The sequence below is a fragment of the Culex quinquefasciatus genome, chromosome 2 (genome assembly GCF_015732765.1).
Source record: "Culex quinquefasciatus strain JHB chromosome 2, VPISU_Cqui_1.0_pri_paternal, whole genome shotgun sequence".
In the NCBI taxonomy this organism is placed as follows: Eukaryota; Metazoa; Arthropoda; class Insecta; order Diptera; family Culicidae; genus Culex; species Culex quinquefasciatus.
In genome coordinates, this window is record NC_051862.1 from 165,517,798 (window position 1) to 165,545,713 (window position 27,916).

Sequence of the window (27,916 nt, forward strand, 5' to 3'; positions counted from 1 at the left end):
AATAAAAACAATATCTGACCACATTTTTTTCATTTTAGGTCGTTGCAAATATACTTTAAAAAATATTTGCAACAGCCTTAATGAAAAAAAATTAATGACAAAACATTTTTTTTTCGATGGATCAACTATATATAATATATATCAACGAGCTGTCAAGCATCTTTTTTGTTAAGAAGGGCCACGCAGTAGATTTTTTCGCGCAACAGAGGTGTTGCGCACTTCGGTTTGGTGGTGCGCGGATAATATTATTTACAGCGATAAAGCTTATTTTTCTGAGTACAATGGCCCTTTGTAAGACCACAAAGAGTTTTAAATGGATTTTTAAATCAATTTTGAACAATCAATCTCGTGGTCCTTCTTGACAGAAAAGCTCCTACTTGACAGCTCGTTCCAAGGGGACCATAGTTGATCCATCGAAAAAATGTTGTCTTGTCAAAAAATGTTTTTTCTTTAAAATGAAAAAAAGTGATCAGAAATGATTTTTGATCGTGTTTTTTACCGTTGTTCATAAAAATTTACATAGGGCTTTAGTACCCAATTAAACAGTTATTTCTATTAAGATTCATTGTGTAACCCCACCATCACCATCCGCGCATCCCTCGCTCGTCTGTCACGTCCGAAATGTCACCCATCGATGACGCGTATCGCACTTTCCGGCAGGGTCAACCATGTTTATGTTCCGAGTCTCGCGCCGTGCATCGCAAAAATTTTCTTTCTCGGATAAAATTTATGCATTTTTGGTGGATTTAGGCAGCGATTTTCAAAAGCTGAGTGTAACAGAGAGTACGTGAATCGTGGAATCAAGATCGTTTAAAAAATCTTTCGTCCATTAGTTGTTTTCGCCGGGAATCGTTCGATTGTGTCTCTTTAGTGGCGTACGTGATTTTTGTGTATTTTCACCCGGTGGAGGAGCGCTAGTTGCGGCGGCTGCTGCTGCTGGGGCCATAAAGTGGACTCTCGAGAGCAAAACAAGCAAAACAAGTGGAGGACGGCGATTAAAAGATACACAGAAAATACCAGCAGAAGGAGTCGTTGTCTGACCGGTATTTATCTTTGTCTGAGAAGATATATATTTTTTTGTTGTGTGCTGCTCTTGATTGGATTGAATTATTGGTTTTCTGATACTACTTTTTCGCTTTTTAGGATGACGAGTACCTGAGTGGCGCGGAAGGATAAAGGAAGTTGTTATTGATTTAGCGGTGTAGGTTTTGGAGATTGCTGGCCGCCGGACGCCGACCAAAACGAGGTTTGTGAAATTTAATTTTAATTTTTTTGACCGGATGAGATTTTTCCAGTCGATACATTGCTAACTTGACGCTTATGTGCTATTTTGTATCAGTCTGATCTCTGGCACCGTGAAAGAGGGGCTTTTTCCCGACATTTTGCAGGCAAACCTAAATATTTGGTCAGGGGGCATGTGCACCTTTTTCAGGAGATTTGTTATCGATTTTGTATGGTATTTATTGACAAAAACTATTGAAAATTGATAGAAACATGTAGATATTCCTGTAATAATTCTGGAGAATGTCACCATTGAGATTTTATAAAAGAAATATCTGAGCAAAAGCTGATGGACAAAGTTATAAGCATCAAATTTTCTACGAGAATTTCACCTTTGAAAATATTTGTTTCCATTCAAAGCGCCACCTGATGATAAAATCTTTTAAAAACTATAGTGTTTCTAAACATTTTCCTGATTTTTCCTATTCAAACTTCACTTTCTAGTATCAAAAGGTAAACGTTGACCGTTTTGCTCATTCTAGGCTAGCCGGCCTAAAATAGCTCAAGTAACAAATTCAGCTTGTGGTGCAAAGTTTTGAACAAAAGTCCCGAATAGGGTAGAGGACCCAGTTTTCGCCCTGCTCCAGTTTTCGCCCACCTACTGGATTTAATCTGTATTTAGCAAACTTATACCATTTTTTGGTTGAATTTACTATGCAGGTTTACATATTCATTCATTTCTAGTACTAATTGAAACTTTTCTTATGAATTTCTATTGTTTATTAAGTTTTTATAAGCTTTTCAAAAAAAAGCCTTACTGCAGCCGCCATATTTTTGTCAATTTAGACTACAGCGGGTAATAATGTTAATGAGGGAAAACAACTCATTTTGTCCGAAAATTATGTAAATGAATAATTCATTAGTTCACTGTATGTGTGAATTTCATGAAAATCTAGTGATTTACCTGTTTTAAACGTTTTCCAAAGGTTATTTCAATAAAATAAAGAGGGCGATTTCTGGGGTCATGAAAAAACATGCGATCCAATTTTCGTCCAGGGCGAAATCTTTTATTGTGTTTTCAGATTTTATCTAGAACCAGTTTTCGTTTACCATAAAACTTATCTAATCGCAGCGAAATGTGCTTGAAAATATATTTGGAACATTCTAGATTATTTTTATAGGTTAAATAATCATTTTAATTAGTTTCATTCATTAGGGGGTTTTGGTATAAACATCAGTTCAAAAATTGACCTAAGCTAAGATATGGGACACCTAGTTCAAATGTAGTAAAAGTTTACTGGTACAGAGGAAAACAAATTAAGCAGAGGATGGGAAAGTAGTTACACATGTGCTTTAATATTTTTATTAAGAGGTACTCGAAGTTTTATATTGAGTCAATTCGGGAGCGAATGCCCCATAGGGTTAAAGCTCCCCTAACAAAATCAACAACAACATGGAGCTAATTGTAACTGTGTGCTCTTATCTAGGGTGAATAGGGACACATGAGTTCTATCACAAATTTTGATTTAGTCATATTTTTTTTAGTGAGAGTGAGAACATGTTTTGGTTTTAGTTAGAATATACAAAGAACTTAAAAAATATTAGGACATCTGTATAGAAAGCTCCTAGGGTTTTTTGAACTTCAATTTATTTTACGACAAAATATGTGCAAATCAATGAAATTGAGCTTCGGGAACATGTTGTGTATCAATAGGAGACCATATTTGCTTAGCTTTGTGTCATAACTTCATATGGTATCTTGATTTTTGTCGTGGGCGAAAACTGGTTCCAAGGATGGGCGAAAATTGGATTTAGGGGGGCGAAAATAGGCTCTTCAGAGCACTTTATTAAAACGCAAAATTTCATCAAAAATGAACATGTAAATGATGAAAACTTTGTGGAAACTTAAAATCAAATAGTTTATCAACGTTCTACAACATATAGAACCAAATACCATAAATTGTCATTAAATACTCATCAAATTTCCTAGATTGCCACTATAAAGTGGGCGATTTCTGGGTCCTCTACCCTATATATTAATCGACAAATTTAGTATTAAAAAAACGTTTTTTATCTTTATTCTCACGAGTACGGGCTAATTAAGAATTCGTTGGTTCTTCCTACAATCATAAAAAAATTAATTGCGTCCAAAAATCAAGCAGAATGTTCCAAAGGCTTTGTCTTTTTTATGCATTCTCTTCAAACAGCATTCAGTTCTAGAGTTTTTTTTTCTAAAAGGTCCTATTAGCTGTTGTTTTATATGTTTATAGGACCTAATAAAAAAATTCTGGAGTTGTTTTGTAAAAATCCTTCTTTTGTAAATTAAAATGATTCAAATGTTCAAAAATAGTTAAAATACGTTGCCATTTCACAATGAAAAAACATTTGACTGTTTAAAAAAAGAAAAAAAGATTTAGGGAAAGTTCTGAATTCGGTTCGATTTGTCAATTTTCATTATTTCATCATTTGAAAAGCCACTTATTTCTGGCCGTATCAAATGTAAAGGTTGATTTAAAAAAAAACTTTTTTTTTTGCTTTTTCTAAAATCTTTCAAAATCACTTTTTTCGATTAGAAAATTTTTATGAATCTATTTTCACACTTCCGGTCTCATTCGACGCTTAATAGATTACCATAACTTCATTTTGAAAATCATTGCTTAGCGTTTTTGATATTGAAATTAAGACGCACTTTTGCGGTCGCTTAAAAAGTTTGCTTTTCTTTCTACAACTATTGATCCAACCTTCACAATACACAGAGGTCCAGAAAGCTTTTTTTTTAGTTTTAGAGCTTAGGTGTCTTCAAAAGAGTTGTTGCAAATGAAAAGGGGCAACTTTGGTTTGGTTGAAAAATAGGGTGGTTCAAGATTAGGGTGATTTTCGAAATCTAACTTTTCGGGAATATTTTTGGGATTTTTTTTGTCTTCTAGAAAGTTGTTAGGCTTGCCAATCCAAGCAACTTTGTCGGAGACACAAACATTAAAACAAAACCTTAAAAATTAGGCATTAGGCACTTTTAGAGCTCTCAGGGGTATTTTTTTTTAACTCGAGATATCTTCATTTGAAAACGTCTAATTTTCAAGGAAAAAGTGGAAATTGTCCAACTATATAAATAATTTTCCATGTTATTGTGCCCGCAGAATCCGAAACTGCCCTTAGAATTGACCCAAATTGTCAACATATTTTGGGTTTCTTTGTAAAATTATTATTATTATTATGTAATGGACATGTCAAATAATAAAAAATGTGTGTTTTACAGAGCTCTAAAAGTGCTACGAACATCACTTTTCTTCAGAACTTTACCCTGAATTGCTACGTTCAATATACTGATTTCTACTACCAAATTTAGAGAAAGCATCTGAGCAAACCTTCAAATTCATTAGGAGCAGTTCTCTCAGATTTCGGTCATTCGTTTTTTTTTGTATTTTTTAATCTGGCTGAAACTTTTTTGGTGCTTTTGGTGTGCCCAATGAAGCCATTTTACATCATTAGGTTGTCCATATAATTTTCCATACAAATTTGGCAGCTAAAATGATACAAAAATGATATGTGAAAATTCAAAAATCTGTATCTTTTGAAGGAATTTTTTGATCGATTTGGTGTCTTCGGCAAAGTTGTAGGTATGGATATGGACTACACTGAAAAAAAAAAATGATACACGGTGAAAAAAAAAATTGCAAAAAAAACACTATTTTTATTTTTTTTTCATTTTTTTATATGTTTTAAAGGACATCAAATGCCAACTTTTCAGAAATTTCCAGGTTGTGCAAATAATCTTTGACCGAGTTATGAATTTTTTAATCAATACTGATTTTTTCAAAAATCGAAAAATTGGTCGCAAAAATTTTTCAACTTCATTTTTCGATGTAAAATCAAATTTTCAATCAAAAGTACTTACGTGAAATTTTGATAAAATGCACCGTTTTCAAGTTATAGCCATTTTGGGTATTTTTAAAAAAATAGTCGCAGTTTTTCATTTTTTAAAATTAGTGCACATGTTTGCCCACTTTTGAAAAAAATATTTTTGAAAGGCTGAGAAAATTCTCTATATTTTGCTTTTTTGAACTTTGTTGATACGACTCTCAGTTGCTGAGATATTGCCATGCAAAGGTTTAAAAACATGAAAATTGATGTTTTCCAAGTCTCACCCAAACAAGATCACCTCCGGGTACGCACGAGAGCAAGAAGCAGTCTAGTGCTCTGTGCTCTACCGTTTTTTTTCGAAAATTTTCGCCGTAGTTGATTGTGATTACCCGCGAGTTTGCTTCTCCAGCATGCCAAAGGCCGGCCGTGGCCGTGACAGTTCGAGTGCGGCCTCGAAAAACCCGCGAAGTTCGTCTACCGGTCGTGTGCAAAAAGGTAAACAATCCAACGCCGTGTCGGCCGCCATCGCGCAGGGGAGCGTGAGCGCAGATGGGTTCGACAAAAAGTTACTACATCCCGGATACGTTCCGAGATCACCAGTGCGAACCCGTTCGGGTACCTCCGGTGCCACGACCAGCGGCACATCAACATCCGTCAACATTCCCATCAGGAACGAGTTCCAGATGCTGAGCGACGACGAAGAAAACAACAACAACACCGACGGTAGCAGCAGTACCGACGACGACGATGATCATCTCCAATTTTTGTTTTGGACACGTTGGCGGACGATGTTGAAGGCCTTGGATATTGTCTGAAAATTGGTAAGTCGTCAGTGCAAGTTTACACATTTGACGAAAAGAACTTCGACCTGGTTGTGGAGAAATTGAAGCGTCAAAACTTCAAGTTTTACACATTCGACCCCGTGCAGAAGACTGCCGTTAAGGTCGTCTTGCATGGATACCAAGACCGCCCGATCTCCGAGGAGCAGGAAAAGAGAAAGAAGAAAGCAGCAGCGACCCACTCTCCTCAGCGAAGTACGAGCGGAACCGTGCCGGCAGCTGGTCATCGTACGGTTTCAGCGGACAACTCAGCGTTCCCTCCTGGATGGGGGCGATCGTTCGCCAGCGTGGTCGCTGCCGGTAGCGGCAATGCGGCCCAGCAAGAAGTTACCGGGGAAGATCTCTTTATCCTGGCAGAGTTCTTTGCTCTCGCAGGGGAGATGATGACGCGGTTTCGGAGCTGCCGTAACAAGGCGGAGTAATTCCTGGCCCTTGGGGAGCTGATGATCAAGCACATCTATAAAGGATAAAAAACTGTGATCTAGTTTTAAGCTTTCTCTATCTCTATCCCCTTTCCCTTGTAATTTCAGTAAGTTTTTTTTCTTAATTTTTCTTGCTCATGGTGACACCTTTATTTACAAGCAATAATTGTTCCAAAATGGATTATGATGTAACACACAGCTAAAAGGAACACCAAAACTCTGTTATGTACCTCAAAAGCACTTATTGTATCTTGTTTATTTCTTCAATAAAACCGAATTGAATTGAAAAAAAAGATTTGAAAAGTACATTAAATTTCCCGTAAAATTACATGTTCCAAAAAATTTTACAGTGGAGTAACGGAAAATGGCAGAGTGTTTAAATTTATTGATTTTTCGATGAAAAATACGTTTTTCCGGAATTCTGAGTACGCCATCAAATTGGGCGTCTAAATTTACATAAAAGTCCCTTTGACACAAAATGTCTATCCCATCACCATTTCAGGCTGCAAATTATTGAAAACACATTTTTTTTCGCATTTTCAAAAATGAAAGGGGTCGTACCGTCCCTTCGTCACGAGATATCAAAAAGCGGACCTCGGATTCGTGATCAGAGGCTAAAGTTATCCCCTAGGACATAGTTTCACGCAAATCGAAGAGGGGTCGGGGCATTTTTTCCTGATTCCGTGTGAGTTGGTAGAGAATTATCCAAACACAAAAAAAATTGCAACCGACGGGTTTCAAACCCAGCGCCAACAGTAAGGGCTGGCGCCTCCACCCGCTCGGCTATTTCGGACAAGTAGGTTTCCCATACTGATGGGCTACATATTTCAGGGTGTAATATTACATAGAATTTCATAAAATAATACAAAATTACATACACGCAGCTGGATTACTACTTTTTTTTGCTGTGAATAATGCAGTATTTATGGTTTCTGGCCAACTAACCTTAAAAGACGTTTCTTTCAAATTATTTAAATTAAAAAACGGTCTTTTACATGATTGAAAAGGAAGTTTTGCTTTATTTTCCACCGCAACCGTATTTACATTATTTGCTTTATTCTTTTTTTCTTCTTAACTTTTTCGTCTCTGCACTGCTGCTGGTGCACTATTGCTCGAGACTGTAAAAATAGTACTGGAAAAAACATGTCCTGTGCATGGCGGTGTAATGCAGCGATGTTTCCGGTGTAAATAGGACAGACCAAGCAAAAAGACATAATATAGAAAGTGGGAGAGAGATAGATTGTAGCAAAGACTTTGCCCTCTTTTTATTTGTTAGTTGTTCTTTATTTTTATATTCTTTTGCATATTTATAATGCACACCTTTGTTGATGCAAAGTGGTTCGTTACCTTTTTTTCTTCTTCTTGTTTTTCAATTTGGTTTTGAATACTGATTTCTATCTTGTTCTCGTTTTCTTGTGTTTTTTTTTGTATTTTTCAGCGCGCGCACAAACACACACAGAGAGAAGTTATGGCAGTAGTGCCATTGTGAAAGGAGTTGTTTCCACCCACCAGCGTGTCACCGAGTTGCTTTCTCGCAATAGTATTATTTATTCATATATATAGTAAGGTGAGTCTTTCAGTTTGTTGTTTCGGTCGATTGATTATTATGCACGGCTACTACACAACATCGTTAAGCGATTTCTGTTCTTCTTGGTTTTGTTTCCCTACTTGCAGTTTTTTTCAAACTATTTTATTTTATCATTATCTTATTTCTAACTTTATCTTAGAAAAAATGTACCTTGTGCTGTCAATTCTCGTGTTTTCAACTTTCAATCCGTGCAACTTTGGTGTACTATTTTGCGTCACTCGTTTGCTTCTTCAATTTTTTTTGTAACTTTCTTAAACTTAGCCCAAAACCTAAAATCTATGCCCACTTATTCACACTCGGACTCCTGCCCTGCCAGAGGGTTCGCGTCGCGAGTGCTTTAACTCTATAAATTTCCCGCGTAAAGCTATTTACAAATTCTACAAAACATCGCTTGTTCCTGTTTTATCCTTGTGTGGGTCCTTGGGTACAGAGCAGAACGTGAAGATTGGGGGAGTTTTCTTTAAACCTATCCTTTTTTATAAACTATGATCCCGACTTCAGCTGACGACTGGTACCTTCCTGCTAAGCTAGGTGCGCCATTGCTTCTCCTCCCTGCAAGTTTGGCAATGGCGAAAAACTTAAAAAGACTGGTCCCGCTTCTAATCAGACATGGTTGTTAAAATGGTTGGAAAGGAAGCGTTTTCACTATTTTTAAGTTGTTTGTATACATAGTTTGGTTAAGACGAGCTAATTTTTGATCAAATTATACTTAGGTAAATAATTTATTTTAAGAGAAATTCTCCCAGAAATCGAACCTTTCTTGTTTTTTTTTAAGTTGCCTTAAACTTTCTACTAGTTAATTCTACATCTTAAGCCCTTTTCAAGTGTGAGTCTTTAATTTTTAAATTTGAAATAACTTTTATTTGAAAGATTAAAAAAAATCAAGAATGTTAATTTGTTTTTATGTTGGCTGTATTTCACCAGCTAGAGGACCAATCTTCAACATTTCATAGACAATTTTATAGTATTTTTTTAACTATTCGTAATTAAAAGTTTATGCAAAAAGAAGATTTTTTTCAGTACGGTCGTACATTTTGCGACGAATGCTGAAAAATCGAATTGATACTAATGCTGAAAAGTTCAACTTTTCAGCACTCGTTTCAGTTATTGAAAGGTATCAATTTTCCATTCTGTTATTTTTGATAGAGCATGCCAGGAAAAGTAAGTTGTTTCATTTTCAGTCTTGGGGGAATTTCCGCAAAAATCTTAAATTAGGGATCTTCCAATTTATAAATTTACCAAATTTGTAAAATACTTATTGATTTACAATCCAATATCGCATCTAGAAGGTAGTTAAAAAAAACGACATTTTTTTTCAAAGTTTTCGAAAAAATATATTTGTTTTTAAAAATTGGCAACGTCTAGCCCAACAATGGAAAGTATCTGAAACAAGTGGTTGTACCCCTTTCAGAAGGAAAAATCGAATTGATTTGTATCGCAAAGTGCAACAAATTTCACAACATTTTTATTTTTAGCATTAAAGTCGGACCATTAGTTCTCGAGATCGGTGGACAACAAATGAGGGCTAATTGGGCAACACTGAGAACTTTTTTCCAGTTTTTAATCTCTGCGTGGTAATATATCAGCTACCAAATAACGATCAACGAATTTGAAAATTAGAAATGTTTGGAATTTTCTCATTTCTTCGATAATTTTTTTTTTGTAATTTTCGTAAAAAATGGGCACTATTTTTTTTCAAACATTGCAAAACCTCAAAGTAAAGTTACCTCAAAAAAGCTTTAACTTGAAAACGGTTCACTTCATCCAAATTTCACTATAGTATTTCATGACTGTGAATTTTATTCTAATATAAAAAATGCAGTCCAATAATTTGTTTATTTTTTGAAAAAATCATATTTTTCTAAATTTTGGCCGAAGCTGTAATTGTCCTGTTCTGTAATTCTCTGAAAAAAAAATAAACTCAAAAAAAAAAATTAAAATTAACTTAAAAAATTTAAAGTTTTTTTGATACCATTTTTAAGTGAAATCAGCATTTTTCCGTGCGTAATTTTTTTCGGCGGCAATTTGCTATTTTTTTAGAATTTTGTCGAAGACACAAAATTGATTAATAAATTCCTTCAAAAATAAAGATTTTTGAATTATAACATACTATTTCTGTATGCACAGAACATCTGGCGAATTTGTATGAACAAATATACGGACAACCAAATGATGCAAAATTTGAAATACAAAATGGTGATTACTGTAAAACATGGGAAACGAAGTAGAAAATATAGAGAATATTCAACTGTTTTTTTTTAAACTGATTTTTTTGATCTCATAAAAATATTTTAAAAGTTTACAACTCAAAACCAATCATTGATAAGGATTTAACATGCAAAATATTATTGTTTTCTTCGTAAGCCGTCATATTTTAAAACGGGGTATTTCTGAAACTAGTGGTTCGATTTTCAATGTGAAAATTTCAAACTTTTGTTAAGAAAATTTAATTTCGAAATTATAGAATCAAGAGTAACTATTTGAAAGGGCTGAAACACTTATTATTATCAATCAATATTTTTGGAAAAATCTTTTTTTCTCTGAAAAACACGTTTTTTTTCAAAAAATCTATTTCTCCGGTAACAGATTTTGCACATTAGCGCTAAAAATGCCATATAAGAAATAGGATATTAAAAATTCGTACCGTCAGCTGGGGCGAATTGGGACAGCTGTTTAAGCCTTGTGATCTCATAATTTTTTTGATGTTTTTTTTTATTGTTTTCGGATAGAACAGTTATGATTTTTTGAAAAAAATAGTGATTTTTGGAAAAAAAAATCGATGTTTCATGCAAAAACAAATTTGAAGTACAGTCGACTCTCTGGTTGTCAATATCCAAGGGACCGCCGAGGAAGAGAATCATCAGTTTACAGAACGATGCAAAATGAAGCCTCGATTGAAAATATTTTTTTCTTGATACCAAGCTATGGGAGAGAATCATGGCAACGTCCATCAAACAAAAACAAACTAATGTCAAACACCCTTTAAGGCTTCGTTTCGCTAAGAAAAATGTCTATGCAAGCCATGAGAAAGTGAAATTATTGACATCCGGAAGAGATTTTTAAAGCAAACAGAATCCAAGGGACCGTCGAGGAAGAGATCCTTCAAGCAAGGGAACATATCGAGGAATGAAGATAATTGAAGTATGCAGATTGAAAGGACTGAAGAATTCATCGATAGATGGAGAATTATTGATATCGAGAAGATCGACAGCCAGAGAGTCGACTGTAATTTTTAAATGTAAAATTGAATTTCCAATCGAAAAGTATAGATTTTTTGATAAAGGGCTCCGTTTTCAAGACATAGCCACCGAAAGTTTGATTTTAGCAAAATATTTGCAGATTTTCGATTTTTAAAAATAGTGACCATGAGTGACCATCTCTAAAAATATTTTTTTAAAAAAAGTTCAGAAAATTTGCTATAAAATTGTCTAAGAGACATTGAAGATTGGACCTCGGGTTGCTGAGATAGAGCCGCTTTAAGTAAAAGAAACACGAAAATTAAGGTTTTCTAAATCTCACCAAAACAACCCACCATTTTCTAATGACGATATCTCAGCAACTAATGGTCCGATTTTCAATGTTACTACATGAAACATTCGTAAAATTTTCCGATCTTTTCGAAAAAAATATTTTGATTTTTTTTAAATCAAGACTTGCATTTTAAATGGGCGTAATATTCAATGTTTGGCCCTTTTAAAATGTTAGTCTTGATTTAAAAAAAATTAAAATATTTTTTTTCAAAAGATCGGAAAATTTCACAAATGTTTCATGTATTAAAATTGAAAATCGGACCATTAGTTGCTGAGATATCGTCATTAGAAAATGGTGGGTTATTTTGGTGAGATTAAGAAAACTTCAATTTTCGTGTTTCTTTTTCTTAAAGCGGATCTATCTCAGCAACTCGAGGTCCAAATCTTCAATGCTGGAGTTTTTTTTGAAAAGGTCCAATAAACCAAATTTCCAGTTTTTGTTTTAGGGTGTTTTTGAAACCGCCTTGAGTCAGGGGTATTAAAAAACACCCAAAAAGCAAAAACTGAAAATTTGGTTTATTGGACCTTTTCAAAAAAAAAAAAACTCCAGAATGTTTCTTAGACAATTTTATAGCAAATTTTCTGAACTTCTCAAAAAAAGTTTTAGAAATGGTCACTTATGGTCACTATTTTTAAAAATTGAAAAACTGCAAATATTTCGCTAAAATCAAACTTTCGGTGGCTATCGACTTGAAAACGGAGCCCTTTATCAAAAAAACTGTAAAGTACTTTTCGATTGCAAATTCAATTTGACATCAAAAAATAATGACAAATTTGTTTTTGCATAAAACTTCGATTTTTCCAAAAATCACTGTTTTTTCAAAAATTCATAACTCGGCGGCAGATTTTTTGACCATGTTTCTCTATGGCTCAAAAGTTGCGGATTTTAGTCCCCTAAAACATATCGAAAAATCTCAAAAATCAAAAAATACGTATTTTGGGAAATTGAGTTTTAGTGCAAATAAGTTGATTAAAAAATCTGCATTTTTTTCCGTTTACCTATTTTTTTCTCAAAAGTCCTCAACAATACCTACAACTTTGCGGAAGACACCAAATTGATCAAAAAAATCACTCAAAAGTTACAGCTGTTTGAATATTTACATACCATTTTTGTATGGACAGCAGCCAAAATTGTATGGAGACTTGTATGGGTGAACCAATGACGCAAAAAAGCTTATTTGGGCATAGGGAAGGCCCCCACAAAGTTTAAGTCAAATAAAAAAATACAAAAAATAAAAATGGTCGAAATCGGCCGATTTCGTAGAGAGTTGCTCGCCTGTACAGTTGTTTAATTTCCAAGATTTCTAAGAATTGACGAAAATTTTAATTAAAGCTAGAAAAAAAAGTTGTTCATTGCAATTTCATAAAAGTTCAAAATATTTTTAAACGAGCCCAATCATGTTAACTAATGCCTTTTTTGGCATTTTAGATTGTTCTCAGTTGATTAGACTTCTATTTCCATTGAAATTTTGATGTTTAAAAAAAAATTGGATTTTTTGGACAAATTATTTTTCCGTGTACCTATTTTTTCAGAAAATTCCCAACTTCCATTATCAACAACTTTGACGAAGACACCAAATCGCTCAAAAAAGATACAGATTTTCGAACAATTTTGTCCTTAAAATTGTATGAAGACTTGTATAAAAAAAACTTGTGATAAAAAAATACTTTTTTTGACAAAGGTAATAAACGGACTAAATTTCATCCAGCTTAAAAAAATACAAAATTTCGAAAAAGAAATGCGTGCTTCGGGAGAATTACTCAGAAATTTAACTGTTGATTTTAATTTGATTAATTTATATATTTAATTTCAGTATAGAAAAACAAATCAGTGAAAAATTATTATTGAAAATGCAATTTAATATATTTTTTTTGTTCAATACTAAACTAAAATTGATTTTGTTAGAGACTTTCCCATTAGACAAATTTATCGCTTGTCATAAACAATGTTCAAATCTCTAAACTTTGCATTAACATACTGTGAACGAAAGTGGTCAGTAAACAATTTTCTAATTTAGCTACTTAGCTTATTAAATTATTAAAATTCAATAACAGTTAAAAACAAAATAATATCCAAAGAATACCACGTTTATCTTAAAAGTAGAAAGAATAGAATTTTAAATTGCAGTGGGATTTGTCATCATCATCAAGGTTTCTTTTGGAAATATTGGAAACATCAAATTACCGGAGATATTGATGAATGGTGATCCAAAATCATGCACTTTAGAGAATTTCTATTTTATCTTTATTATGCCCTTAATTCAAGAAGTAAATTATAACCTCAACTACGAAAACAAAAACTCAACTTTTTTTTGATAAGTTTGTTTTAACGACTATGTCGTCGATTGATTTTTTTCTGATTAAATTCCTCGTCAACACTTTGTGCATTCTTATGCTTTTTTAAAGTAAAAATGCCAATCTATAGTAACTCTAGTATGGTTGCTCGTTTAGAATAGATAGATTTTAGTTTTTTTTTCGTTTTCGTTTATGTGTTTTTTTCCCTTGCTTGCTTGCTTTTTCTTGTTTAACTTGCCTTATAAAGTGAAAATTATTCTCGAGGTGCTTTAAAGTAGTTGAAAACTCTATTAAAACGTGGTTTCAAACCGATGACTTGTTGTTTTGATTAAAATTTGCTCAAATGTAATAGAAGAATAGACTTTAGTGTTTTTTTTTCTCTCTTTATGATTTAGATTAACAACTTTATTGCGATAAACTCTGAAGGTGATCTCATCTAAAACTCTTTTTTTCAAATTGATAACGTGAACGGGAGAGGTATAGTAAAAGGCCATTAACGCGTAGAAAAAGGTTGGCAGATAGTGGCAAAAGTTTGATTCTGAGTTCGCTTTTTTCACTCTCTCTTTTGTGTCGATCTTCTTCTTCGAGAGAGAGCGGTTCTCTCGCTTTTTTCGCGGATCTTCCGAGCAAAAAAGAGAGGAGCAAAAAAGGCAGATTAGGCTCCGCAGGATTATTTTGGTTAAACAATAACAACTCTAGGACTTAAAAGCTGGTAACCTTCTATTTACAAAGCACAGCTTTTCCTCAAATCGCTCCGTTGTCAAGTATAAATATGAAATAGTGTCAATCAATCGATAGGGCGGATTTAGATGTAGTATATTTTCTCCTTGTTTTTTTTCTGTCTCTCGCTAGTTGAGATTTATTCAAGTGTGTATAAAAAGAAGAAATCTTTTTTTTTTCTTTTTTTTATTCAGTGGGTTGAGTGGGTTGTTTCCCTTTCGCTTTGAAAATGTAAGCTTCTTAGGTGCTAGGATTATTCGGTTGAATCGTTTTTTTAACTGTTTTGTTTTACTGAGTCCCCATTTTTATTGTTTTTAGTTGTTATGTGGTTGAGTTTGGTTCGCTACTTTTATTTATCATTTGCAGTTGCAGTTCAGTTTTATTTGGTCGCGCGGTTTTGTGAATGGTTTGATTCGTAAAAAAAAATATATAAAAAATCTCATTTGGATTTATTCTGACCAACTGTTCGTTTCTCTTGGTGGGTGGGTGTTTTAAGCCAATTACAATTCACTTGTGAACGAATTCCGTTAATCGGTGTGCCCATTGTAAACGTTAATTAAACGAAGGGTAAAGTGGTGAGCTTTGCGGTAATTGGGCAACAGTGATCCAATGGAGCGGATTTAATTACTTTTTTGCCAGTGAATTGTGCCCAATTTTGTTGTTTCGTTTGGTTTGTTGAGCAAAAAAGAAGCATTGAAAATTCTTAAAACGCTTTTTTCATCACAATAAATAAATGAAAATTCAATTAAAATCATCAACATAATGCGATATGCTCCCCTATAAGCAGAAGTAATTATGTATAAATCATAGCCAATATTTGCAATTTACGTCCCGTAGATATTAATAAAGTTATTAATTTGTGGGTTTTTTGAGCTTTTGTAAAGTAACGATACGGTGAATGTAATCTTTATTTTAAATTTCTTCTTTTACTGAAATACTCACTTCAATTTTTGTTTACAACGCTCATAGCATTTCAAAAAAATTGCTTCCAAAAAGTTAAGAAAATTTATACTTCCGCTTGAAATGCGGGAATTCCCGGAAAATATTTTTTTTACGGGAAGTCCAGGCAATTCCCGGGATTTTTTTTTTCGGTACGGGAAATTGGACGCTCTATTTATGATGTATAAAAGTGAATATCTTATGAGTCCTTTTTTTTAATTTTTGTGGAAATACAATGTCCCATCCCAGAGGGTCTCGGAGCACCAAAACTTCTTAGCATGGTGCTCCCAACGAATACAACCAAAAGCTCGGAGCGTATGGTGGTGTGTCCCCACGCTTCTTCCTCCCCTGTCGATTCAGAATTGTGTTGTTGTTCGAACACTCAGTGCTCAAACTCAACCTACTTCAACGAATCATCTTTGCGGTAAACTTTACGCAGTTGGCCTGGCCGCTTTAACGTTTGTGATGTTTCAAAGCAATTTATTGCATTGGGGCACTGCAATTGTTAATAATGACAAGAGGATGCTAGGCGTTAATCAACCTAAGGCATTTTCCAGGATGCCCTCGAAAGACTGGCTGCGCTAGGGTTAGATTAGATTAGATTAGATTAGATATCTTATGAGTTTTTTTTAACGATTTTTAACACGTCATACAAATATATCGATCCTCACATTTTATATTGATTTTGTCTTTCAATTTCCATACAAAATAAATCGTTTTTGTAAGAAGCGTGGACAATCACTGAACCCGTCTTCCCCCTAAAGTGTCCACGTAGTTTATGGATGGTTCCAAGCTATTTTCAATAAATAAACATATTTTTGTACTGCATTTCTTAATTTTTCGGTACACCAAAATCCGTTGAAACTTTGACAATTGTTTCACTGCATAAGGCATTTTTTTTTGTAAAGCGTTGAAATTTTCGACACTAGGTTTATAGCTTCAATACTAAAACGGCTCGTCGTTATATGGAACATTTTAAAAATGATCAAAATAAACCAAAACAAAGTTTTTTTCGATGCCTTCTGGGCCTCAAATGTTTTAGGGGACACCAAATGTCATCTTTTCAGAAATTTCCAGAATGGGCAAAAAATCTTTGATCGAGTTATGAATTGTTGAATCAATACCAATTTTTCAAAAACTCGAAATACTGGTCGCAAAAAATTTTCAACTTCATTTTTCGATGTAAAATCAATTTTTCATTAAAAAAGTACTCTAGTGAAATGTTGAGGTAACTTTTCCGGAAATAGTCGCAGCCCATGTTTGCCCACTCCTAAAAAAAATATTTTTGAAAAGCTAAGATAATTCTCTATATTTTGCTTTTTTGATCTTTGTTGATACGACCCTTAGTTGCTGATATATTGCCATGCAAAGATTAAAAAACACGAAAATTGATGTTTTTCTAAGTCTCACCCTAATAACCCACCATTTTCTAATTTCGATATCTCATCAAATAATTGTCCGATTCTCAATGTTAAAATATGAAACATTCGTGAAATTTTCCGATCTTTCGAAAACAATAATTTCAAAATATTTAAATCAAGATTAACATTTCAAAAGGGCATAATATTGAAGGCACCAAAAAAAATTTCAGTCGGATTAAAAAATACAAAAAAAAAATGGCATGACCGAAATCTCAGAGAATTGCTTCATAGTTTTACGATTTTTCTATAACAAACTTTTTAGACCATTGATTTTAGCCCTAAATTAGAGCGTCCAATTTCTCGTCCCGGAAAAAAAATTCCCGGGATTTCCCGAAAAAATATATTTCCCGTTTCCCGGGAAATTTGTAAATTTCCCGGGAATTCCCGAAATTTAAGCAAAATTCCACATTTTCTTTACTTTTTGGAACCATTTTTTAGATGCTTAGAGAAAAATAAATAAATCATCTTTTGTTCAATTAAATTTATTTTATAGCTCACATACAATTAATGAGATTATCAGACCCTTTGATGTCTGATAATATTAATTTTTGAAGCTACGGGAAAATTAAGTAAGAATATTTTGGAGTTAGTTCATAAAAAATATACTAATGAGTTCAAAATCAAATTGGTATCTTAACATTTTTAAAATAATTTTGTGCAAGAAGAATTATTTCAATTCGTTTAATACCTGGTATACAAGAAATTACAATATGTTGTAAAAGAAAAAGGGAGCACTGGTGTTAGAAGGTTAAATATCAAAACATGTAAGACTGATTGTGACATGATGTCAATTCCAAATATTTGAAAACATTGAGTTGTTTGAAGTAAAACAAAAAAGATAAGTTTGATTTTTGCTTTGCCATTTTGTCCAAGAACTTAAACTATTATGACTTTTTTTAGAAAAGTTATTTGTCATGAAAAACATAATTTCTGCATGTTTTTTTTTAACTTTTTGTATCAAACCACGCTCTCTTTTACTGGTCAAGGAGGCAAGAAAATAATTTGTATGATTGTGGAGTATGGATTCATTTTAGGGGAAATTCTCGTAGGTTTCGCAGGTTAAGCACTCGCTCCTAATTCCATCCAATTTGCTATTTTTTCTATTTAAACAACTAATTTTGCAAAACTTTCAAAAGTAACTTGCTTGCTCACTTCTTATTGAGCTATTTATCACTCTATTTCAGTTGAAATCGCCTTCAATGAGTATGACATTTATCAACATTACCGACGGCCGACCGACCGACAATTATCGACATTACCGACGGCTTTTTGGTTGTACTTCACAAAAAAAAAAACACTTAGCAGAACGAGGATTGAACCACCGACTTCTTGGTTATTGATCCGACACGCTACCACCGCGCCATGGATGCTTGATGAAAAGTGAGTGAAAGAGCACCAGCATATGCTTCTCTTTGGAGTGTTGCTCGGGGACGGGCCAGCATAGGGGGATGGCGTCGCTATTTTTAGACCACATTTTCCACTTTTTCTCATCGAAACCGACTACTTTATCGACTTAATTTTGCTGGGCGAGATAGGACGCCGTCTATTTTTAGACGATGACTCAGCACTTTTCCACTCTTGCACCTCAAAAAACCAGGTGGCAGCACGATGTAACGCCACGTCCCTATTATATGTGTTGGTGAGAACTGCAGATCGCTGAAATAGGGACGTGGCGTTACATCGTGCTGCCACCTGGTTTTTTGAGGTGCAAGAGTGGAAAAGTGCTGAGTCATCGTCTAAAAATAGACGGCGTCCTATCTCGCCCAGCAAAATTAAGTCGATAAAGTAGTCGGTTTCGATGAGAAAAAGTGGAAAATGTGGTCTAAAAATAGCGACGCCATCCCCCTATTTTTACACGCGGGCAAAAATGATCTACGGGCTTGCTGCAAAAAATGTTATAAAATATGACATTTTCTGCAGCAAATCCAATGTTGCAGATTTTGAGATATATTTTTCCTTTGGGTGTACTGTTGGAGCTTACAAAATAAGAAAAAAATAACATTTTCTTGCAGTTTTATGATTTTTTACATGCAGTTAAGCTGTTAATTGATCTTCACACTTGTTTTAGCCTTTCAGTCGCTGTTCTAAATAGCAGAACCAAGATCAAAACAATGTTCAATAAATTTAAATTTCCCGGGAATTTCCGGGATTTCCCGAGAAATTGGTTGAGAATTTTCCGTTTCCCGGGAAATTTGTAACCCCGGGGAATTGGACGCTCTACCCTACATTTTACCTAAGTATGGAGTGTTGGAGCTGTAAGTTTGTTTGAAAAAAAAAAAGCAATCAATGAAATCGAACGACGAGTTCGCTGGCAAACTTGGTTTGCTTTTGAACCTTCATTCGTGTTTGACCTTGAACACTATTCTGTTTGAAACAGGGTTCGTCGGGTTCGCCGAACATCTGTTTGAAACCACGTTTAAACATTTGTCCTAAACGAAAAGTTCAAGCAGAACATGAGCTTTTACAGCCGATAATTTGTTGTTTTATTGAAATGTATGTAATTTTTGAGACAAAAAATCCTTTTTAGCTGAGAAAACCGTGCAAACCAAACAATTGTTGTCACCAGAGTTCAAACCCAAGTTTGAAACTCAGCGTGAACTTGGGTTTGTGTTCGAACATCCGCACAAAACGGAATCAGAAAAAAGTTGCTGTTTGGACGCGGGTGACAAAATTTTGACAGATGTTCGAACAATTGACAGTTTCGACTGAAAAAAGGCATTTCTAGCAAAACAGAGTCTATCCTGCTCGTTCCTGATGTAAACATTAACTGACGTGAGCAGGATAGACTCTTTGTTTACACTTCGGCTTCGGCCTTTTTGCATTGTTTTGCTTGAATTTATTTTTTTTTACAATTTGACGGATTAGGGGTGAAACGGGTATTGTTCGCCTACTTGATACAGCAATTGACATATTGATCACAGTGGTAACAAGATCTACCTTTTATTTGTTGAATTATTTTTTTTAAATAAATTTTGTTGCTCCAAAACTTGAGGTGCTCTGGTGTTTTTTTTAGCTCTACACAGAAAAAAATGATGGTAACATTCATCAGGAAATGGTGACAGATCTTGTGGCAAAAAATGATTAATTTTACCCCAGAAAATGATGAATTTTCATCAGTTTTGATGAATATTCATCAGGTTCACATTTTTACACATTTTTTATGTAATGTTATTCAAAAATAGAGGTAATATTCAACCTACCAAATTTCAACATTCCAAAATTCAACTTTTTTTCTGTGTAGACATGCTCAGAATATCACTTTTCTCTAAAAATTCATCCTGGATTGCTCCGTTGCAAAAACTGATTTTTGAGGGTTTGCTCTGATGTTATTGAGAAAATCAGTCGTAGAAAGCGTAAAGTGCTGAATTGGTGTCTTCGACAAAGTTGCTTAGATTTGCATGCCCAAAAAAAAAAAAAAAAAATCTAAAAGAGAAAAACCCTTAAAAATAAACATTCCTGGAATCTTATTTCCTAAAATCAAGCCAAAAGTTGTCTCTTACCATTTGCTATTAGAAGACAACCTAGCTCCAAAATATCTAGTTTTTTCCACCTAATTTCATGATCATTTTTAATCAATTTAACAAAATCGAAACAAACTAAAAAGTGACAGATAGTTTGTAATAAAATGAGGACAAAATATTTTTTTATCATAAAATTGGGTAAATTCACTATTTTGCTAATGTTTTTTTTCCTCAGTGCATCAAGATTAAGTCACATAAGAGGCTTACAAACATTCAAGGTTCCCCATCAATTATGCTCCATTTCGCAAATTAATTGTTCGTATAGACCAATGTTCCAATTGAAATTAATTCCAATTTGTCAAACTAGATCGTGTCATGTCACTACAAACCATCAACTTTCGGTTGTTCAAACGAAATAAATTTCCCATTCTCGGACAATTAGCAAACAATTTGAAATTTTAACCACAAAATAAGCACTTGTAATCCTATTACCGATGATGTGTTCGACGACAAAGCTTCGTGGAAAAACTGGTGGAAAAGCTATTGGTCCTTCGTCATCGAGCAAAACAAAACCACAAAGCTCACCTGGCAAAATAAAAAAAAAAAGCTTTCCAAAGGTAGAAATCCGGATTAACGATGCCACGGCAGAGAAGGGACAGGGAGTCGGTGTTTGGTGATAGTGTGAAAATAAAAAATCAAGAAACGCATCAACTTTGTTTTGAAGCTTTTTATGAAGTTGGTTTATAATTTACTTGCTTGCATTCTTGCTTGCTTGCTTGTGGTGTGGTGTGTTTTTTTCTGTGTGCGGTTTGTCCACTTCCATGTTTTTTTCCTTTTTTCATTAAAATAATTTCCTTTCCTACTCGAACTGCTCGACTCACTTTCTACGTAGCATCATTATGATTTCGTAATCATCAGGAATCATCAGATAATAACGTATAACAAGAGTGACTTTCTTCGAGTCTGGGTTAGCTTTGCTGAAAATAGTTTTTTTTCTTTTCTTCTTCTTCTGGCTCTTTCCCCTAATAGAAGTTAGTAAGTGTCATTTTAATATATCAGGTTGTGTTTTTTGTTTTGTGGTTCAATTCGATTGTGTAACAGTATGGATAGAGAGTGTAAATACTTTCTCATGTATTTTTCTTCTTCTTTTGTTATCAGCGTTATTCCTATTAGACTCTTTAGATGTTTTAGTTTTTGTTTCTTCCTAATGACATTTATCGCAATATATGTGTGTGTGTGTTTCTGTGTTTTTTTTTATTAAATGTACTTGTTTCCTCTTTTATTAGCAGTTTTCTATTCTTTCATCTAAATTATTTTCTTAATTTCTCTTTTAAATTTTAGAAAACAGTGCAACTGTCCCTTTCTTTGAATGTCTCTATCGTTACTTCTGTTCTATTTGTTTCATTCGCGCACAAAAATTTCCATCGAAAGTTGCTACCCTCACTTCAACTACTTCTTTCGCTACTACCACTTATAAGTTTACTTTCTTCTAAATAGAAAAAGGGGGGGTGTCTGCTTGCATGTGTCGGTAAATCTATTCTGTGTGTATTCTCTAGTGTAAATCGCTATCCTGCAGCGCTCCAGCAACATTCGCCCTTCTAAACTGCAAAGTGTGTGTGTGTTATTTTCTTGCTGCGTGTGTGTGTGTATGTTGTGGTACGTGGAAATTATCCTCTGTATATTTATTTTATAATTTTAATAGTAATAATAATAATAATAATAAAAAACACGAACAATTTAGTCCTTGACTTCCGAGGTCGTCGCCTCCGGGGCGCTTCCGTCGTCCGTTGATTGTTGTTGCTCTTGGGCGGCGGCTTCGATGGCGGCCGCTTCCGCCGCGGCAGCGGCCCGGGCTTCCGCATCTGTGGGGGGGGATATTTAAGCGATTAGATTTTTCTTTTAAAAAAATCAGTAAAAAGTAAAACTTTTGTAAAATTGTCTCAACCTTTTTGAAAAAAATCAGATTATAATCACAACTTTACAATTCAAAAGGACTTAAATCATATAATTTAGCCTAATTTAAATGTATGTCGTAATTTCAAAAATCTGAAAATATTTAATATTTCAAGAAGTTAGGAAAAATTTACACAAGTTTAGTTTTTAATCATTAAAAATGTGATCAGTTATATTCAATATATGCAATTTAAAATTGAGGATTTATTGATAGAACTAAAAAAAACTTTTTTTGTTAATTTTTTTCTTAGCTAGGCATATGCAAACAATGGTAATTGTAGAATTTTGCTATTTGTAATATATTTTTAAAAGATATACAAGAAGGAACACCTAAATTGAAAACAAAAAAAAATGTTGAATTGTTTATCTTAAAAGTGACTTTAACTCAAAAACATATACCTTATAAAATTTACAAAAGCACTTTTCGTTTAGGAATTCTATTTTATATCTATTTTTTGTGTGCTTTTTGATGCTATGAAAAAAAATCCAAAGAGTTATAAACAAAAAAAAGCACGTCCGTCAAACCCTTAGCTCAAAATTCAAAAATGTAAAAATTGAAGTTGGTAAAGTTTGTCAAAATCGATATTTTGTGATGAAAGGTTATTTAGAAAAAAGGTTTTTTTAGCGTGTAGCTTTTTCAGAATGGTTCTTGTCATATCTTATAACTTTGCCAAAGACACTAAATCTATCAGAAAATCCCTTCTCGAGATACAGATTTTCGAATGTTTCATGGCACTTTTCTATGGACAGACCCCTAATTTTGTATGGTGGCTTGTATAAAGAAATTAATAATGCTTCTACAATTACACAATTACAATGAAAAATGAAGGAGGAAAAAGAGTACGGCAAGCAAACAAACAAACTCGCACATTTTGACAGTTTTCCAGTTTGTCTGCGTTTTTTATTCGCGGAAAAGTGCGAGTGTATTTGTTTGTTTGTTATAGTTTAATACCACCTTGATAAAACACACTGTTTGGGCAGGTAGCGTGCTTGTTGAAAAAAATATGTCGGAATCATAAAAACTATCTTTAGAAAATTATTTTCTAAAAAATGAGACGAGATGAAATATTATTTAAAAATCTCTTGCGGACTTGAAAAAAACCAATCAAGTTCACGATTTTAGCGTAAATCTCACCATTTTTTGTTTTGTTTAAAATCATTGTTTTTTTTGTTTATCTATGATGTTCTCTGAGGTTTACGTATCTATGAATGTATTAGAAACACGACATTCTAGAGTTTTTTTTTAAAAAAAAAGGTTCTATAAACAAGATTTTCAATTTGCTTTTTAAGTATTTTTGAAATCGTCTTGAGTCAGGGGTGTCCAAAAACATCCAAATGGCATACAAAAAAAAATGCTGAAAGGACATTTATAAAAAAAAAAAAATAGAATTTTCCCGATAAACATAAATTGATATTTTTATCTTCTTTGTACCAACCATTGCGTGCATTTTTTTCATAAATTAAAACCCATATTTTTTGTTGTTGTTGCATATTTAAAGTCAACTGAATGCAATTTCTACGGGTAGAGTCGTTAATCTTGATTCTTTCCCAAATTTGAAATATTTTTTGTAAATAAACAAAATTTTGACTTTATTATATAAATTTTCCGGCGAACCCGATAAAAATATTTCTGACACAGGCTTTTTGGTCCAGACCGAGTATTTTTTTTAAATTTTTGAATAAATTTTCAATTCTCTTTTTTTCTGAAAACCTATGCAAATGACTTTTTATTTGCGTCCAAGAGCGCTTAAATAAGATATAAGTTGCGATTTTTTATTTAAAAAATAAATTGTTTTGCCTATTTAAAAAAAATCTGTTAGAACCACCCCAAACTGGCAAGGACCACTGTCATATGGAATTGCCTAACAAACCTCTTTTTTCAAAAAAAGTCTACTATTTTTTATGTTTTGGCTTGTTTTGGGGTTTTTTTTTTTTAAAAAAAAAGGTCAAATACAAAATTTTATATTATTGTTTATTGGGTGTTTTTGAGTACCCCTGATTCTAAGTGGTTTCAATATCATCCAAAAAGAAAAAAAAAGACTTTTTTAAACAAATAAAAACTCAAGATTTAAATACATACAGCCCCGACTCGATTATCTGAATGCCTTGAAAAAAAATCTCTTCGGATAATTGAATCACGAAAAAAAAAAAAGTTTTTTGTCGTTGTCTTATTTTTGGTTTTCGATCTTAAGTAGGACGCTAAAGTAATACATTTTTTTAAAACCAAGATGGCGGCCATAATGGCGGCGATAAAATAAGAAATATGAAAAAAAAACATTTTGTAATGTTATAGGCAATACACTATTAAAATTCACTGAAATGGGGTCGCAAAACTCGATTTTAAGGTAAAAAGCAAAAAAAAAAAAAACTAAGAAATATATTATCTTGTTCGTGATTTGATTATCCGAAGTCCCATGCAAACCTTCGGATAATTGAGTCTGAACTGTATTTGCATGGACAAAATATTTATATTTTCCAAATGAACGACATATATTTTGCAAAAAAAATGGCAGCGGCCTTATTTGTAATTGAAAATGTGCAGTGACAATGTCACAAGCATAACCGAAATGACAAAGAACGATAAAATTTCATTTTTTTGTTGAATTCAAATGTAAAATTCTAGTTCTACAAAACCACTTGACAGTCGCTTGGCAGTGAACTGTTAATAGAGAAAATTAGTTCCTCAAGCCGACGCATGGTGGTGCAAGAGAACAGAGCTGAGCTGAGTTCTTTTTGAAAAGGTCCAATAAACCAAATTTTCAGTTTTTGCTTTTTAAGTGTTTTTTAATACCCCTTACTCAAGGCGGTCTCAAAAGCACCCATAAAACAAAAACTGGAAATTTGGCTTATTGGACCTTTTTTTTAAAAAAAAACTCCAGAAATTATCCTTACTTGGCTGGTGTGAAACTTTTATTTGATTATATATAAATAGATAAAGAGCCCTGACACGAAGATATTCGTGAAAAAAGCTCTGCACAGATTTGAACGGAAAAAGGGTCAAAGTGTCATTTTCAAGAGAGCTAAATAAAACTGAGAGAAAACTGTCTTTTTTCTCCGCTCTCTCCCGCATGATATTTCTTGTGTTCAATGGACTCAGCTGAAGAGATAGAGAGAAAAGTGGAATCCAAAAATGATATTTTACAGAAGAGAGAAAACCTTACCCCGCTGCGCCTGCTCCTTCCAGATCTTTTTGTTCTCCGCCAGGCAGGTGATCCACGGTTTCTTGATCTCGAACCGGTCCGGCTTGGCGCCATTCTTGACGTCCTTCGGTTTGGTAGGCGGTTTGTCCGCCGTCGTCGCCGTCGTTTCCCCACTACTACTGCCGCTTCCTCCGTTGTTTGCTATTGCTTCATTGCTTGTGGTTGGGCTGCTGCCGCCGCCGCCGCCGCCCCCACTGCTACTGTTATTATTGTTGTTGTTGTTGTTCGGTACACTTAGAGTATTGTTTGCTTTAATGCTAGTATTGTTGTTATTGTTGTTGTTGTTTTTGCTATTACTACTCATTGCGATTGGTGCTATTGGTGCTAAGACTATCTCTAACATATCGGCACACACAGCCATGCTGGGTTCGACGATAAATTCGATAAAACCGATCTGGGATTCCGCCACGAGCGTGTTGTTACGATCGCACAGTGGGCTGAAGGGGAGCCCGAGTTCCTGCTCGAGATCGCCCTGCCGGAAGAACTCCTCGAGCAGCAGCATCGTCCACTTGTGATGGATGTCCCAGCGTTTGGCCGGATGGGAAATATCACAACAGTGCAGTACCAGCGAGAGCGCCTTGGACTTGTCCACCTGCGGCTCGGCCAGCGTTAGCAGGTTGCGCATATTTTTCAGCTGTTGAAAGTGGAACGACATGTCGGTCGCGAGCACCATATCGATGATGAGCGACCGCAGCTCGCGGAATTCCTCCTTGGAGAGGTTCTGCAGCACGTTACAGTCGTCCTCTTTCAGCACCCGGAACGCCGCACTGATGTGATGGTTCTCCAGCACGGCCCGATCGTTGTACAGCATCGCTGTATCCGATCCGGACATCACGTGGAAGTTGTTGGTCGTCCCCGTGTGCTCGTAGTCGTGTATTAAGGCCGCTAGCAGCGTGGCGAAGATCTCCAGATCGGTCAACCAGTGCATCATCCCCGTCTGGCAGAGGATGTGGTGTACGGTTTGTGCGACATCGGCGGCGTGCAGGTTGTTGTGGTACGGATTGCGGAAGCGGCAGTAGCCCTCCTCGATGCGCGATAGGAACGTTTCCAGCGTGGCCGGCGGGATCTTGAACTTGTGGATCGTGCCGTACCGGTTCAGCAAGTCGTAGCCGAGGTACTTGACCGGCTGGCAGGTGCCGGCCTCGGCCAGCGCGAACACGTCGAACGACCAGTCGTCCAGGCACTGCGGGAAGGGAGAGAGAGAGAAAGTGTTAGAATTTGGCTCAATAAACTAGGTTATGTTGATATTAACTCTTGGGTAGGCGCCGGTATTGATCATAATATCATTTTTATCTTATCTAATCATCCTTGAGAATGCTGGGTCGGTCGCCCCTAACACATTTATTTTTTCAAAGGCCAGGCCTACTGTTTAAAATTAACCGCAAAGGTTACCCTTTGAAATCATCACGAATCTTTTTTTTTATTTCCAGAACCACCAACCACCATGCCCATCGAGGAAGCGCAACAGCAACAATCTCAAACCACCGACCAACAGACCACGACGACCCCAACTCCCGCGACCACCACCCCCGCAAAAACGCAAAACCTACAAAATGAAGTCGGCGACGAAGACGACGACGACGAGGACGAAGAAGAGGAGGACGACGACAACGAGACGACGACGGACCGGACGGCTGAACCGACGGTAGCGACCTCGTCCGGCGCTGGCGCTGGCACCGGAAGCTACTACGAGGAGGACGAAGAAGACGAGGAACACCCGGCCGCTGCTGGCGGGGGTGCGACAACTCTGCGACAGCTGTTTGCCCCGAACGTCGGCGAAGGTCAGCAACCCCAGCAGCAGCAGCAGCAGCAGCAGAGCGAGGACGAAGAGGACGGCGACTACATTCCCGACGAGGAGGTCAAAAAGACAATCATGGTGGGCAGCGACTTCCAGGCGCAGATCCCCGAGGGCCTGTGCCGGTACGACGACGCGCTGCCGTACGAGAACGAGGACAAGCTGCTGTGGAACCCGACCGTGCTGGGCGAGGACAACATCGAGGAGTATCTGGTGAAGATTGCGGCCGGGGCGGCGGCCAACACGGGCACGCCGCAGACGACCAGCGTGTACTCGATTCCGCTGGGGCGGCACCTAAGGGATGATGAGCAGGGGTTGTATCTGTTGCAGCAGTGCGGGCACAATATTGATGAGGCGTTGCGGCGGAAGCGGATTAACGCGGTGCCGGTGGCGGAGCAGCAGATGAGCATCTGGTCCGAGGAGGAGTGTCGGAACTTTGAGAACGGGCTGCGGATACACGGGAAGGACTTTCACATGATACAGCAGTCGAAGGTGAGTCAAAAGAGGGGCTTTGCTTGTATTAAATTTCTTTAAGTTAAAATAGAAGTCTATTTATTACTTCGACCAATTAAAAGATCTTCTCTGCAATCCTGATATGTTTTTTTTTATCGAATTCGATCAAGTTTACCAAATAGTTAACTGCTGAACATTTTACTTAACTGAAAATTACG

At 35.3% G+C, this 27,916-nt stretch overlaps 2 protein-coding genes across 14 annotated transcripts in view; one reads left to right on the plus strand and one right to left on the minus strand.

Moving 5' to 3' along the window:
- The first annotated feature begins 659 nt into the window (after positions 1–659).
- LOC6051148 (mesoderm induction early response protein 1) overlaps positions 660–27,916 on the plus strand; it is a 31,815-nt gene continuing 4,558 nt past the window's right edge. The window contains exons 1-4 of one of the 2 annotated variants that reach the window (XM_038257823.1): positions 661–1,043; positions 1,144–1,246; positions 7,782–7,910; positions 26,881–27,737. In XM_038257823.1, the coding sequence (XP_038113751.1) occupies positions 26,895–27,737 (843 nt within the window). In that variant the 5' untranslated portion in view covers positions 661–1,043; positions 1,144–1,246; positions 7,782–7,910; positions 26,881–26,894. Of the gene's footprint in view, positions 1,044–1,143; positions 1,247–7,781; positions 7,911–26,880; positions 27,738–27,916 lie in introns of both variants that reach the window. The other variant, XM_038257824.1, reaches the window with a different exon arrangement.
- Positions 21,010–27,916, minus strand: part of LOC6051146 (calcium/calmodulin-dependent 3',5'-cyclic nucleotide phosphodiesterase 1A) — a 660,139-nt gene continuing 653,232 nt past the window's right edge. For all 12 annotated transcript variants that reach the window (XM_038257817.1, XM_038257820.1, XM_038257816.1 and 9 more), the window contains 2 exons: positions 25,412–26,633; positions 21,010–22,159 (listed from right to left, as the gene is read on the minus strand). In XM_038257817.1, the coding sequence (XP_038113745.1) occupies positions 22,035–22,159; positions 25,412–26,633 (1,347 nt within the window). In that variant the 3' untranslated portion in view covers positions 21,010–22,034. The remainder of the gene's footprint in view (positions 22,160–25,411; positions 26,634–27,916) is intronic.